Below are 15634 nucleotides of genomic sequence, written 5' to 3'. Positions count from 1 at the left end.
GTCGGGCTGGTGTTGAACAGGAACCAAAGCCAATAGGGCTCCATGCCTTCTGCACGTGTCAGTTTGGCATACCACAGACCACATGACTGAGCATGTAACAGTGATTCTCTAGCTGCAGGACATCACTGGGTGGAAAACTTGAGCCATGTTCCAATAGGCTACTATAATGTTGCATAATTTCATCCTCCCCTTCCAGGAAGTAATTATAACTCTCAAAGACAGTCTGGTAGGTCTAAACAATGATCACACAGATTACAATTATCCAGTCATGTCAGATGAGTACTTTAAGGAAGGGAGGATTGATGCATTAAGGATGTCAGTGATCAGCTCAGACACACTGGAGCAGCTTTACCAGATAGTGTCCTGTTTGTTCTCCAGACAAACAGTAAACAGTGAGGTCACAGGACAAATCATGAAACAAAAGCTGCATTATGTCATCATGAGTCTTTGAGTCAGAAATCTCCCGCAACCTCCCCAGTATGGCTTGTCAATTAAGTAAATATTACCAGAGAGAGAAAGGGATACATCTACTTTTATATGATAAAAGGAAACAGACTGTAGGAAATTCATTGGTTTTTATTCAAAAAAGAAAGAAGACATTATTTGCATATTGTGGAAAGGACAGCTCTGTCTCTCTCCACAACAGGGCAGATACATACAAGTCCTCCATAAAGCTAAAGTTGGTCTAATGATTGCAAGAGGAAGACAGTGGCATAACCAGTATACCAGACATTACAAACACACATACACTCAACATTGGCCTTCCATACACAAGCACTTCAAGTTACACTTTTATTATATCAAAGGTAATAACAGAAAATAGATCAGAAATGCAAAGGTAATGACAAGAAATAATCATTGAAAACATTGTTTAAGCAATCATCAAAACAACAGGAGATTTCAATGCATAAAGCCAGCACATGCACAGACAGTGCACAATTTCTTAGTGGCTGTGGTTCAACAAACAGCATATAATACAAAGTAGAAAAAACATGAAGGACTAAAGAACATATTTAAACATCGGTCTTCTCAACAGAAGATGACATTGAAAGATACAAGATCAAGATTGGAAAGTTCTACTTAAGTTTCAAATGAAACAAATTTTAAAAAATGGTTTCAAAAATGTTACATTTAAGAAAGCACAAGGCCAGCGGTACATTCAGGGACACATGCATCCTTGTGTAAACGGTGTAAAATGGCTAGCTAGTTAGCGGTGCGCGCTAGTAGCGTTTCAATTGTTGACGTCACTCGCTCTGAGACATTGGAGTAGTTGTTTACCTTGCTCTGCAAGGGCCTCAGCTTTTGTGGAGCGATAGGTAATGATGCTTCGTGGGAGGCAGTTGTTGATGTGTTCAGAGGGTCCCTGGTTCGAGCCCAGGTTGGGACAAGGAGAGGGACGGAAGCAAGACTGCTACACTTGGCAAAAAGAGGCAAGTTCTAGGCCGTGAGGTGAAAGGACGCATTGTTTAAGAATCTGAACTATCCCAGATTAGGGTTTGGCAGAAATGCCCAGCAGAAAGATAGTTGTAGGTCAAAGCGCACAAATGCTGTCAATGAGTCTGTACCACAGCTTAGGAGAACGTACCAGGGCTTCGTGGGGTTTACTGGTAAGAGAAGGCACCGGTTTAGAGGTTAGAGAAGGCACGAGGAGAGAAAGCATTGGCATGCTAAGGCACATAAAGGCATGGGCCAATACTGGGAAAGGTATTGAAGGCACAGATATATTCAACAAAGCATAGATATTGATAATTAAGGCACAGTATAGATATGGCCCATTTCCACCCAGACAATCAGCAGGCAAGATGAAGCTGCCTATTACCATAAAGCTTATAGTGTATCTATCCAATCCTCTCCGATCTACAGGAGTACTTAGGGTGTGTCAGGGTTATTTTGTGCATTGGACGTGCAGTAGAGTATTAGATAGCAGCAGGGACTTGTTGACCACGCCCGGCCCCAGCCCCCTGCTGGGCAGTGTACTTCTGAGAATGCCAGCGGGTCTCCTTGTACACAAACCAGGCGTTGCCCGCCCACACAATCATATTCAGGTACCCAAACACCTAGAGGAGAGAGGCAGAGATCACTTTAGTCAGAGTGAGACCACATGGTCAAACATAAGTGAGCATGGCGAACACAGTATTTCTGTTGGATGTGTAGAAAAACTAAAGGAAAACGTTACATTTGATCTCTTTTTTATCTATGTAATTATCATGTAATTCAAGTGAATGTGAACTCGATACATTCTCATTAACAAGCATCATCTATAAGAAGATAAAAGAACGGTTGAGTTACTCACCACAGAGACATTGAGGGTGCGCATGTTGGCAAAGTCAGTGACCTCGCAGGCCACATCGCTCTCCTTGCAGAGTGCCAGTGTGGAGGTGATGCCCGCTGTCCCGGTGGCATCCTTCACGTTCTGCAGCCCCTTGGCCCATGCTGACGAACACACGAGCCACAGGAAGGCAATCGCTGCCGTCAGACCAAAATCCTGGGGGAAGAGAGGGAAGAGGGAACCGAAGTCATCATCACTTACTTTGACCTCGTTGGAACCACTTTGTTTAAGCAAGGTTCAAAATGGATAAGGAAGTGCATACAATTGTAGCCTGGTCTATGTGTGATGTCTTGGTTGGCGTGACAATGACCAGAGGAGTAATCAAAATACAGAAAAAAACTGTTGTAGGACCATGCCAAATCAATTTGTTCACATCCTACTGGAAGATATGCATGAATAACTCAAGACATTGGCTTAAAACACGTAGGCCTATTTTTTTATTGCGTTTTTTTGGACAGAGACGATGTACAACAAAAACATACATCTCAGAACACTGAGAAATGATGTGTTGCACAAGATTTATGATGTGAACTACTCCCTTCACAGAACAGCTCAAACTATCTCGAGACAGAATAGAAAGAGGAGTAGGAGGCCCCGGTGCAAAACTGAGCAACAGGACAAGTACATTACTGAGCAACAGGACAAGTACATTAGAGTGTCTAGTTTGAGAAACAGACACCTCACAAGTCCTCAACTGGCAGCTTCATTAAATAATACCTGCACAACACCAGTCTCAGACTGGCCAATAAAAATAAAAGATTAAGATGGGCAAAAGAACACAGACACTGGGATAGAGGAACTCTGTCTAGAAGGCCAGCATCCAGGGTGCGCCTCTTCATTGTTGACATTGAGACTGGTGTTTCAGTCACATCTCGCACCCTACAATACACTTGTCTGTTCAATGCATGTACATACTGCAGCTTGCCCACTCCATAGCAAGCTGTTCTATCTGTTGGTGAATTAATTTAATGTCGAGCTAAATATATACAGTGGGGCAAAAAAGTATTTAGTCAGCCACCAATTGTGCAAGTTTTCCCACTTAAAAAGATGAGAGAGGCCTGTAATTTTCATCACAGGTACACTTCAACTATGACAGACATAATGAGAAAAATAAATCCAGAAAATCACATTGTAGGATTTTTAATGAATTTATTTGCAAATTATGGTGGAAAATAAGTATTTGGTCACCTACAAACAAGCAAGATTTCTGGCTCTCACAGACCTGTAACTTATTCTTTAAGAGGCTCCTCTGTCCTCCCCTCGTTACCTGTATTAATGGCACCAGTTTGAACTTGTTATCAGTATAAAAGACACCTGTCCACAACCTCAAACAGTCACACTCCAAACTCCACTATGGCCAAGACCAAAGAGCTGTCAAAGGACACCAGAAACAAAATTGTAGACCTGCACCAGGCTAGGAAGACTGAATCTGCAATAGGTAAGCAGCTTGGTTTGAAGAAATCAACTGTGGGAGCAATTATTAGGAAATGAAAGACATAAAAGACCACTGATAATCTCCCTCGATCTGGGGCCCCACGCAAGATCTCACCCCGTGGGGTGAAAATGGTCACAAGAACGGTGAGCAAGAATCCCAGAACCCCACGGGGGGACCTAGTGAATGACCTACAGAGAGCTGGGACCAAAGTAACAAAGCCTACCATCAGTAACACACTACGCTGCCAGGTACTCAAATCCTGCAGTGCCAGACGTGTCCCCCTGCTTAAGCCAGTACATGTCCAGGCCCGTCTGAAGTTTGCTAGAGAGCATTTGGATGATCATTTGGATGATCATATGGTCAGATGAAACCAAAATATAACTTTTTGGTAAAAACTCAACTCGTCGTGTTTGGAGGACAAAGATTGCTGAGTTGCATCCAAAGAACACCATACCTACTGTTAAGCATGGGGGTGGAAACATCATGCTTTGGGGCTGTTTTTATGCAAAGGAACCAGGACGACTGATCCGTGTAAAGGAAAGAATGAATGGGGCCATGTATCGTGAGATTTTGAGTGAAAACCTCCTTCCATCAGCAAGGGCATTGAAGATGAAACGTGGCGGGGTCTTTCAGCATGACAATGATCCCAAATACACTGCCCGGGCAACAAAGGAGTGGCTTCGTAAGAAGCATTTCAAGGTCCTTGAGTGGCCTAGCCAGTCTCCAGATCTCAACCCCATAGAAAACCTTTGGAGGGAGTTGAAAGTCTGTGTTGCCCAGCAACAGTCCCAAAACATCACTGCTCTAGAGGAGATCTGCATGGAGGAATGAACCAAAATACCAGCAACAGTGTGTGAAAACCTTGTGAAGACTTACAGAAAACGTTTGACCTCTGTCATTGCCAACAAAGGGTATATAACAAAGTATTGAGATAAACTTTTGTTATTGACCAAATACTTATTTTCCACCATAATTTGCAAATAAATTCATTAAAAATCCTACAATGTAATTTTCTGGATTTTCTTTCTCATTTTGTCTGTCATAGTTGAAGTGTACCTATGATGAAAATTACAGGCCTCTCTCATCTTTTTAAGTGGGAGAACTTGCACAATTGATGGCTGACTAAATAATTTTTTGCCCCACTGTATATAGCATTCTGTTGGTGGCAAGAATTTTATATAATAATTTAAATTGAAAACTCTAAGTGTTGAATCAAGTGTAGTTTTTTGTACCAGTTCATTAATGATGTGCCATGGAATTGGTACATCGAAAATTTCTTCCATTTATTTTCCAACCTGAATGGCGCAGCTGTCAACATTTTTGTCCTCAAATTAAACTGGAATATTTTCTATTTATGCCAGTTCCTTTCAGCCAATTTGTATCTTTAATATATGGCAGGCAAACAAGTTCCCTGCCTTCTTCCTTTTCCACTTGTCTCCTACATTTTTGAGGTAATGCTGCAATTGTATAATGTCTCTCGTCAGAATGAGGATCAGACCAAAGCGCAGCGTGGGAAGTGTTCATGATTTTTATTGATCAAAAAACACTCGAACAAACTAACAAAGTGAAAAAACAAACAGTTATGTAAGGCAAATAAACTATACAGAAAACAACTACCCACAAAACACAGGTTGGAAAAGCTGCCTAAGTATGATTCCCAATCAGAGACAACGATAGACGGCTGCCTCTGATTGAGAACCACACTCTGCCAGCTGCCTCTCACACCCTGGCCTAGCCAAAATAGAAAATAAAAGCCTCTCTATGGCCAGGGCGTGACAGTAACCCCCCAAAAAAAATAAATAAATAAAAGGTGCGGACTGTGGCCGCAAAACCTGACTCTAAAGAGGATGGTCCGGGTGGGCATCTCTTCACGGCGGCGGCTCCGGTGCGGGACGTAGACCCCCCTCCACCCGCAGATCCCTTCGCTTTGGTGGTGGCCCTGGTGCATGGGCCTTCACTGGAGGAACCGGGCAGCAGATCATCGCCGACAGAACCAGACCACCGATCATCGCTGCAGGCTCCGAATCGGGACCATTGCTTCAGGCTCCGGACCGGGGACTGTCGCTGGAGGCTCCGGACCGCGGATCAATGCTGGAGGCTCCGTGCCATGGATCCTCACTGCAGGCTCCGGGCCATGGATCATCCCTGGAGGCTCCGTGTCATGGATCATCACTGGAGGCTTCGTGCCATGGATCATCACTGGAGGCTTCGTGCCATGGATCATCACTGGAGGCTTCGTGCCATGGATCATCACTGGAGGCTTTGAACATGGAGCTGGAACAGGTCTCACCGGACTGAGGAGACGTACTGGCAGCCTAGTGAGTGGAGCTGCCACAACACGTCCTGGCTGGATACCCACTCCAGCTCGGTGAACGTGGAGAGCTGGCACAAGATGCACTGGGCTATGACAGCGCACTGGAGGCATAGTGCGTAGACCAGCACAGGACACACTGGACCGTGGAGGCACACTGGAGGTCTGGAGCGCAGAGCTTGCATAACTCGTCCTGGCTGGATACCCCCCTTAGCCCGGCAAGTGTGGGGAGCTGGAACAGGCCGCACTGAGCTTTGCTGGCGAACCGGGGACACCGTGTGTAGAGCTGGTGCAGGATAACCTGGGCCGAAGAGACGCACCAGAGGCCAGGAACGCTGAGCCGGCACAATCCGTCCTGGCTGAATGCCCACTCTAGCACGGCCACTGCGGGGAACTTGCATAGAGCGCACCGGGCTGTGGATGCGCACTGAAGGCATGGTGCGCGGAACCGGATAGCATGGTGCTTGACCGGTCACTCGCTCCCCACAGTAAGCACGAGGAGTTGGCTCAGGTCTGAACCCTGACTCTGCCACTCTCCCCGTGTGCCCCCCTCCAAAAAACATTTTTGGGCCTCGTTGCTGTGACTCCTGGTATCGCCGCCGCTCCTCCCTTGCAGTTTCCTCCTGTTTCCATGGCAGGGTCTTGTCCCCTGCCATAACCTCCTCCCATGTCCATGAGGTCCTCCACTCACTCTTCTCCCGGGCCAAGGATCCCTGCTCCTCCTGGCCAAGCTGCTTAGTCCTTTGGTGGTGGGTAGTTCTGTTACGTCTCTCGTCAGAATGAGGATCGGACCAAAGCGCAGCGTGGGAAGTGTTCATGATTTTTATTGATCAAAAAACACTCGAACAAAATAACAAAGTGAAAAAACAAACAGCTCTGTAAGGCTAATAAACTATACAGAACATAACTACCTGCAAAACACAGGTGGGAAAAAGGCTGCCTAAGTATGATTCCCAATCAGAGACAACGATAGACGGCTGCCTCTGATTGAGAACCACACTCGGCCAAAAACAAAGAAATAGAAAACATAGAAATAAAGAAACTAGAATGCCCACACTCACTCCCTGGCCTAGACAAAATAGAGAATAAAAGCCTCTCTATGGCCAGGGCGTGACAGCAATCAGTTGGTTGTACATTTTGATTGAACAGATATTTCCATATATTTTCAGTAACTGCATATACCGCCTCCGTTTCTATTCATAGTATCACTAACAAATATAATTACAAATATTTTTAAAATCCATTAAGAATGTTTTTTTATTAATCAGTATATTTGAGTTTAACCATGACATTTGTTGTAATATTTGTTCTATCTTTTCTGGAGGATAAAACTGAAATTGTAACCAGCTTTGTTTGGCGTGTTTAAGAAAGGGCGATACTTTAAACAGAATTAGTCGGAAATGAGAAGTTGTAATCTGTATGAAGGCAAAAAGGCCATTTTTGAACAAAGGATGAGCCTTTCTTTAATAATCTACCGGAGAACCAATTTGGGTTTAAGTATAATTTATGTATGAGGTGAGCTTTTAGTGAGAGGTTTAAAGCTTTAATATTTAATAATTTTAGCCCCTCAAACTCATATTCATTGTATAAATATGCATGTTTAATTTTCTCTGGCTTAGCATTCCAAATAAAATGACATTTTTTTTGCTCATACGATTTTAAAAATGGAGTCATCTGGAGTAGGCAATGCCATTAGTAAGTAAGTAAACTTTGATAGGACCAAAGAGTTAATCAATGTGATTTTTCCATAAATAGACAACTATTTACCTCTCCATAGTTGCAGAATCTCATCTATTTTTGCTAACTTTCTACTGAAATTATTTGTGGTAAATTCATTTATATTTTTTGAGATTTGAATACCAAGCATGTCTACTTCACCATCCACCCATTTTCTTGGTAAACTACAAGGTAGTGTAAACACTGTATTTTTTAACGATCCAATAAATACATATGGTACACTTGTCATAATTAGGTTTTAATCCAGAGAAGCTAGAAAAGTGATCATGATCTTCAATGAGACTGTGCAGGGATCCAGATTGCGGACTTAAGAAAAAAACTAGACATACATTGACACTTTTGTTTTCATCCCCAGAATTTCTAACCCATTGATGTTCTTGTTGGATCTAATTTTAATAGCTAGCATTTCAATGGCCATAATAAATAGATATGGAGACAACGGACAGCCTTGCTTTACTCCTCTTAAAAGCTCAATACTTTCTGAGAAGTATCCATTATTTACTATTTTACATCTGGGGTTGCTGTACATAACTTTAACCAATTGTATAAGAGATTCATCAAAATTAAAGTAATGAAGGCATTTATATAGACATTCTAGACTTACTTTATCAAACGCCTTTTCAAAATCTGCTATGAAGACCAGGCCTGGTATCTTCGATGTTTCATAATGTTCAATTGTTTCAAGTAATTGTCGTATATTATCTCCAATATACCGTCAATGTAAAAAACCTGTCTGATCAGGATGAACACTATCTGGTAAAACCTTTTTTATTCTATGTGATACGCATTTCACCAGGATTTTCACATCACAACATTGAAGTGTTAGAGGCCTCCAATTTAAATGGACTGGATCTTTATACTTACCATGTGGGTCCTGTTTTAGAAGTTATGAAATCAGACCGTCCTGTTGAGTACCTGAAAGTCTACCATTAGTATTAGAGTAATTAAAACATGCTAATAATGGATATTTGAGTACATCAAAAAATGTATGATATAGTTCTACTGGTATACTGTCAAGCCCTGGTGTTTTTCCAAACTGAAAATATTTTATTTCCTCAAAATGTCCTCTTCTGTAAGATGGCCTTCACACAGGTCTTTCTGTAAATGTGTTAATTTTACATTATTAGTATCATTAGTATTATTAGGAAATAAATCCTTACAGTTAACATCATTCAGTGGAAATGGAGGATACAAAGGAAACATATGCATAAAATATTTAGCTTCTTCTTTCAAAATATAATTTGGTGAATCATCATTTGTAACGAGTTTCTGTCAATTATTTTTGGTAGAATTCCTATGTTGAAGAGTCAAGAAAAATGTTGTGCATTTTTCACCATTACCCATCCAATTCGATTTATTTTTGTAATATAATACACTTAATCCTTCTCGAATAAGTACCTCCATTTCTTTTTGTTTTTCCTCTAACCTATTTTGTGCCTCTATAGTAGTGTCGCATACAATAAGGGGATCTGCTGTACCTATGTTGTGCAAAAAAAAGTCAATTATGAATTATTTTGTTTTAGTTAAGAACAAATTGTCTTTCAATAGGTTTTGATTAAATTTCCAATATCCCCGTCTACGTGGAATTCTGTAAGAGTTAAATGGAGGCCAATTAGACGGTGTTCCGGTCGCATTCGGTCTCCTATTAATATTTTTTTTTAAACTTTTGATGTCAAGCAAGAAAGAGACTAGGAAGAAATCAATAATGTATTTTGCTGGTCGGAACAGTGGAACTGAACAAAAAATAATAACGGTTCTGTTCATTTTGATTCCAACCCCTGCTTAGAACGTAAACTCTCATCAAAGAGAACCACACCCCTGAACCATATGTCCACCTGAACCTAGCAAGAAGCCAAAGGTCAGTTTGTGCACAAGTCAGATCCCGCACCCTCCCTCTGGCTATAGAGACAGGCAGACTTAACAGATTGCCTGGAGAAAGGAGAATTTTCCTAATGTGTGATCTTGGGAAAATCGAAAACAAAATCCATTTAGTGTTTTATTGCCCTCTGTATGATGATCTCAGATGTTCTTTGATGCTCTGAGATGTTATTTTTTGTAAACATTTTGATGATTACCCTGATGTATTCTGGTTACGGGACAAGCAGAGGCTTGACTTTTGTTTCAGACAGGGTGTGTTTGAGATTTCTCAGTTTGTTCACAATGCCTAGAGGAGAAGGAGAAATGTACTGTTTGTGTAGTGTGGCTAGATGGTAGCTGTACTTATTATTGTATGTGTATAATTTGTCAAATGTTATTTTGTTTTGAGTACAAGTAAAATGGTACTATAGTGTCTTAGTGTCTTGTAGTGTCTTGTAAGCCCATGTGGGCTGGGCACCAGTAGGTGTATTACACTTAAATAAATAATTTCAATCAAAATCAAATCACATCAATCATATTAATGTCAAGTCACATATGGGGATTTCAATCTAGGTTTTGTCCTTTTACTTTCCCAGTACTCACAAACATAGGGCCGAAGTCAGAGTCGATGTACATGTGCATGTAGCCCAGGTAGACGAGCAACGCCACTATAGAGTACAGGAAGCAGATGATGGCCACGCCCACAAAGAACTGGGCCGAGGAGGCGGAGTCTCCCATCAGGTGGGTGACGGGCACGGAGTGGTTACACAGAGTGGTGTTGGCCTCCAGTAGAGCAACCAGGTTTAACCTGGGGACACAATACAGATTTATACTTCAGTGTACATCTATACGTGATATAACAAGAGTTATCCAGAGTATTTCAGTAAGAGATCAGTGTCACACTGTAAATATACTGAACAAAAATATAAACGCAACATGAAAAAATTTCATACAGATATGCATCTGTGGGTCACAGATACCTTTAAAAAAAAGGCATGGGAGTGGATCAGAAAACCAGTCAGTATCTGGTGTGACCACCATTTGTCTCATGCAGCGTGACACATCTCTTTCGTAGGCTGTTGATTGTTGTCCCACTCCTCTTCAATGGCAGTGGGAAGTTGCTGGATATGGCGGAAACTGGAACACGCTGTCGTACACGTCAATCCAGAGCATCCCAAACATGCTCAATGGGTGACATGTCTGGTGAGTATGCAGGCCATGGAAGAACTGGGACATTTTCAACTTCTGTACAGATGCTTGTGACATGGGGCTGTGCATTATACTGCTGAAATATGAGGTGATGGCGACGGATGAATGGCACGACAATGGGCCTCAGGATCTTGTCACGGATCTCTGTGCATTCAAAATGCCATCGATAAATGCAATTGTGTTCGTTGTCCGTAGCTTATGCCTGACCATACAATAACTCCACCGCCACCATGGCACCCTGTTCACAATGTTGACATCAGCAAACCGCTCGCCCATACAATGCCATACATGTGGTCTGCAGTTGTGAGGCTGGTTGGACGTACTGTCAAATTCTATAACATGACGTTGGAGGCGGCTTATGATAGAGAAATTAACATTAAATTATCTGGCAATAGCACTGGTGGACAGTATGCCAATTGCACGCTCCCTCAAAACATGAGACAGCTGTGGCATTGTGTTGTGTGACAAAACTGCACATTTTAGAGTGGCCTTTTATTGTCCCCAGCACAAGGTACACCTGTGTAATTACTATGCTGTTTAATCAGCTTCGTGATATGCAACACCTGTCAGGTGTGGATTATCTTGGAAAAGGAGAAATGTTCACGAACAGGGATGCAAACAAATTTGTGCACAAACTTTGAGAGAAATAAGCTTTTTGTGTGTATAGAACATTTCTGGGATCTTTTATTCCAGCCCATGAAACATGGGACCAACACTTGACGTGTTACATTTATATTTTTGTTCAGTGTACTTATTCCCAGGGGATATATAATGACAATAACAAGAGGATAGAATGGAGACTTTATATTGTCAACATTTCAGCTGCAAATCTTTCTGATTGACAATTAAAAAGTATCCTTTGTGTCATCTAGTTTAACCTGATACATCTTCACTGTACAGGTCACTTCCTGTTTGTGTCATACTACACCTGGAATAAACCCCAGTCCTTACACTGCACAAGAAAACACTCATTCAGTTTAATGGAGGAAATAATCAGTTGAGGTCATGGGATCAAGTTGTTGCCTCCACTGTGAACATCCTCCGACAGATGAAAAAGTTGTAAAAATTGTTTTGCAGGGTCTAATAGTTGTATGGGGTATCAACCACAGTAACACACACAGAGAGAGAGGACTGACTGACACCCACCTGAAGGGATAGCTAAAAGTAACATTAAGCGTCTCGTTCCTTCCTTCACCGCAGAAGAGGGACACGATATTCGTGCCAGAATACCCCCCGCAGCTCCCAAATGCAAAGATGGCTGTCAGCTGTTTAAAACAGAGAAAGAAAGCGTGATTGAGAGAAAGAAAGATATCAGGTCAACTGTTTTAGCTGAGCAGGGAGAATGGAGAAACATTGCTTACACTGGGGACATACTGTAAGATACTGTAGTAGACCAGCTCAGGGGGGGGGGGGTTTGATAAACGGAATGAAAGAATTGAATAGCACGCGTGCAGCATCACACCCGACAAACAGTAAGCTTGCCAAGAACAAGAAGGATCTAACGGTCTATATAAAGATCTGTTTTGATCCTCTTTTCATTCTCTCTGCTGCAAGCTATGTTGTTCTCTGTTGATACTCTCTCTCTCTCTCTCTCTCTCTCTCTCTAGATGTAGGCTAGAGGGAGTTAGAGTGTAATAATACACTGTACCTTCAGAATGAATCAGTTTCTGGTACAAGTTGCCCATAAGCCCAGAGCTAGGATCAGCTTTACCCTTTCTAATAGGGACTAATAGGACAAAAAACACACAACTGACCTGAGATCAGTGTCTAGGGTGAACTTAATCTTACTTTGTGACTGTGCCTCCATTTTGGTTCCGGAGAGGCCCTTCTTTCTCGGGCCTTCTGCAGATGTTTTCATTTCACAGTGTGACAACTTCCTGTTGACTGACTACCTCATTGTAGCAATTTGTGCAATCTCACAGCAATTAATATCTAGTGAGCACTGCAAATGCACAGGCAGAGACAATAGCCTGTTGTGTAGAAGTCTATGGTCAGATGACTGGGGTGTTGCTGCCTGTCTGGCCTGCAGCCTATATCTTGGAGGATTTGCACAGTGAGAGAGAGAGAGAGAGAGAGAGAAGAGCTGAATTTTTAACCTAATTTACTCCTGCATAGCTACACACAGGATTCATTTGACTGAGTTATGCAGACAAGTCGGTTAAACTTGATTAATGCATTTTCTCCAAACGCATGGATTCTGAGGACAACATGGTTTTGAAAGTGGAAGGAATGAAACCCTGGCCTGAAAACTGGATCACATCTCTTCAGTTCTGATTAACTCTCTAAGCCTTGGGGAGAGGTTTACTAAGCTAACATATGGAATTGTTTTAAGATGGTCATACCATGGATCATTTAGCTATTTGATTTAGAATTTTAGGACCCCTGTAGGTATAAAATCAATATTAAAAAATGATTTGATAAAATATTCAATTTGACCATTAGGACTATAGCCCACAGAAACGCATTGAATAACACATTCTAGGCAAAAACACAGTAAAGAAATCTTAAGGAATAAGGTTTTGAAGTATCTGTCCTATATCTAGGAGATACAGCCTAAGAAAGCTTATGAAATGTGAGGTTTTTCGATACATATTTAACCCCAAAACGACCTCCAAACTTCCATTCATTTTTTAAACTGGTACGGGGTTTGTAGGTTCAGACACTACATGTGAGAATACCGGTTTTGGGGTTGTATAATGTTAATGGTCTTTACAAACACAGATGTAGCACGGCCACCTCCCACCGCAGACTTTGCTAAAATGGAGAGTTGAATGAATGTCATACTGTAGGCTATCATTATTTTGTCATTGCAGAATCAGGAGAAAAGAGACTGACAAAATAAAACAAAACTGTGACACATTAGTTCATAAATAACTGATGAAAGCTTGTGTGGTTTGCTCCAACATGCAATATGATTGAAGTGCAAAAAAGCGTGATATACAGTATTTTCTATTTTATTTTCTCAGGCCACAGCCCCGAACTAGAGTGAAAACTCCCTCCGCTATTAGAACTGTTGAGCTGCAGATTTTCTCCAGTAGGATTCTGGACAGTGTCGCCTACTTACCCATTCTACAAATTTGATGAATCCCAGCGGTTCCTTGAGAGGCGCCAAGTTCAGTCGAAATCCTGTCATCATCTCCCCCGACTCCCCACCTATCTAAATATTATCTGAATGAAAATTAAGTATATGTTGCCAGAAAGTAGCAAAACACGTTTCAATAAGTTTGACAGAATGACGTGGTACTGCGCGCAATGGCTTTGTGCGCTCCGTTTTGGTGATGCCTCTCCCTTCTACGCAAATACCTGAGGCTACAATAGAGAAAAATATGAAAAACGGTCAAAGTTAGCCTTTACAGAGTAATTTTTACTCTCTCGGTAGATAGTTGCAATTTTAATCAATTAGGATTAGGTCTACTTAACAAATCCTAAAATGATTAAATTAAACAACTGATAGACTAACGATGGAAAGTAACGGTTCTCTCAACTGCGCGTCTCGAATTTCTTATCCCAAAGGACACTGTGTAAGCTTGCAGATGACTGTAAAAATGATGTCTGTCTTTCCCACTAAGCTGCTGAACCTTCGGTCTCTGTTTGGAAAAATCTTTCGGTCTCTTGTTGCAAGTTTCTGCTACTCTTGGAAAGGGAAGGGGGATACCTAGTCAGTTGTAGAACTGAATGCATTTAACTGAAAAGAAAATCACCAAACTGATAATTCTTTAAATTCCTTCACATAATATGGGGTATCAGGAAGATCAAAAGAAGCAGGTAGAGTCATCTATGTCCATAGCGGTGAATTCTGACCCCAATTGTACCAGTAACGGTCAGTACTGTTCAATATAAGGGAGGAAGTTTTTTTTCCATGAGTATAGCCTTAGCCCCATAGGGTGGCGCACAATTTTTCCCAGTGTGGTCCGGGTTAGGGGAGGGTTTTGCCAGTCGGGGTAGGCCGTCATTGTAAATAAGAATTTGTTCTTAACTGACTTGTCTAGTTAAATAAATTAAAACATGTAAATTATAATACAGCATATTGGATGACTCATTCATATTCCATTCACCCAGTTCAATGTAACAGCGATGGTTTTAGGCTACTACATGATACTCATTTTCCCTATACCCATCATGAGGTTGCTACAACCTAGCCTATGAATGAAAGTTTACAACTGTAGGTGCACACAGGTCAAGAGACACATTTGAGGTGACAGACAAGTGACACATGGACAGTGACATTCAATACTGCATCAAGCTGGGTGTTATCATTAGTCCAACAGTTGCAGAGGAGAGTTTCTATTGGACAAATTCAGGTATGTTTATCCCCATTTGTTCTGTTAAATAAACTTTTTCAACAGAATCGGCAGAATGAATACACCCGACCACACAGTTCACTTTCATAGCAGTCATGTTGTATTCCTTCTCACGTCTAAGTGCTCTCCTCCTCTCACCTCTTCCCTTGTGAACTTCAATGCACAACACATCAACTGTATGTGACCAGGCGAAAAAAACTTTCCAAACCACTACACACAGCCTACATCATTGTCATCATATTAGCTAAAGTAATGTCATAATCAGCATAGCTAATAGAACTAATGTGTTAGTAAACATGCTACAATCATGCAGTAACGTTAATGTACCATCAGTAAACAGTTACACCGGCGGGCCCGGTGGCAATAAATGAGTAATACCGAAAGCTTAACTTGACTTGAAAGAGTTCCAGTGCTGTGTTGGAAAGTCATATCCAGCTAGCAAACAGTAAGCTAAA

At 41.6% G+C, this 15634-nt stretch overlaps 1 protein-coding gene across 1 annotated transcript; it reads right to left on the bottom strand.

The window, feature by feature from the left end:
• Positions 1 to 560: 560 nt before the first annotated feature.
• On the bottom strand, positions 561 to 14681 carry LOC118373565 (synaptophysin-like protein 1). Its single transcript, XM_035759737.2, has 5 exons — positions 13943 to 14681; positions 12025 to 12143; positions 10273 to 10477; positions 2294 to 2485; positions 561 to 2057 (listed from the first exon to the last, which is right to left on the bottom strand). The coding sequence occupies exons 1-5, from the start codon at positions 14012 to 14014 to the stop codon at positions 1917 to 1919; spliced, it is 729 nt and encodes a 242-aa protein (XP_035615630.1). The 5' UTR covers positions 14015 to 14681; the 3' UTR covers positions 561 to 1916.
• Positions 14682 to 15634: the final 953 nt, after the last annotated feature.

Source organism: Oncorhynchus keta, chromosome 13, assembly GCF_023373465.1.
Source record: "Oncorhynchus keta strain PuntledgeMale-10-30-2019 chromosome 13, Oket_V2, whole genome shotgun sequence".
Taxonomy (NCBI): domain Eukaryota; kingdom Metazoa; phylum Chordata; class Actinopteri; order Salmoniformes; family Salmonidae; genus Oncorhynchus; species Oncorhynchus keta.
Note: the sequence above shows the minus strand (reverse complement) of the source record. Positions and strands in the feature narration are given on the sequence as shown.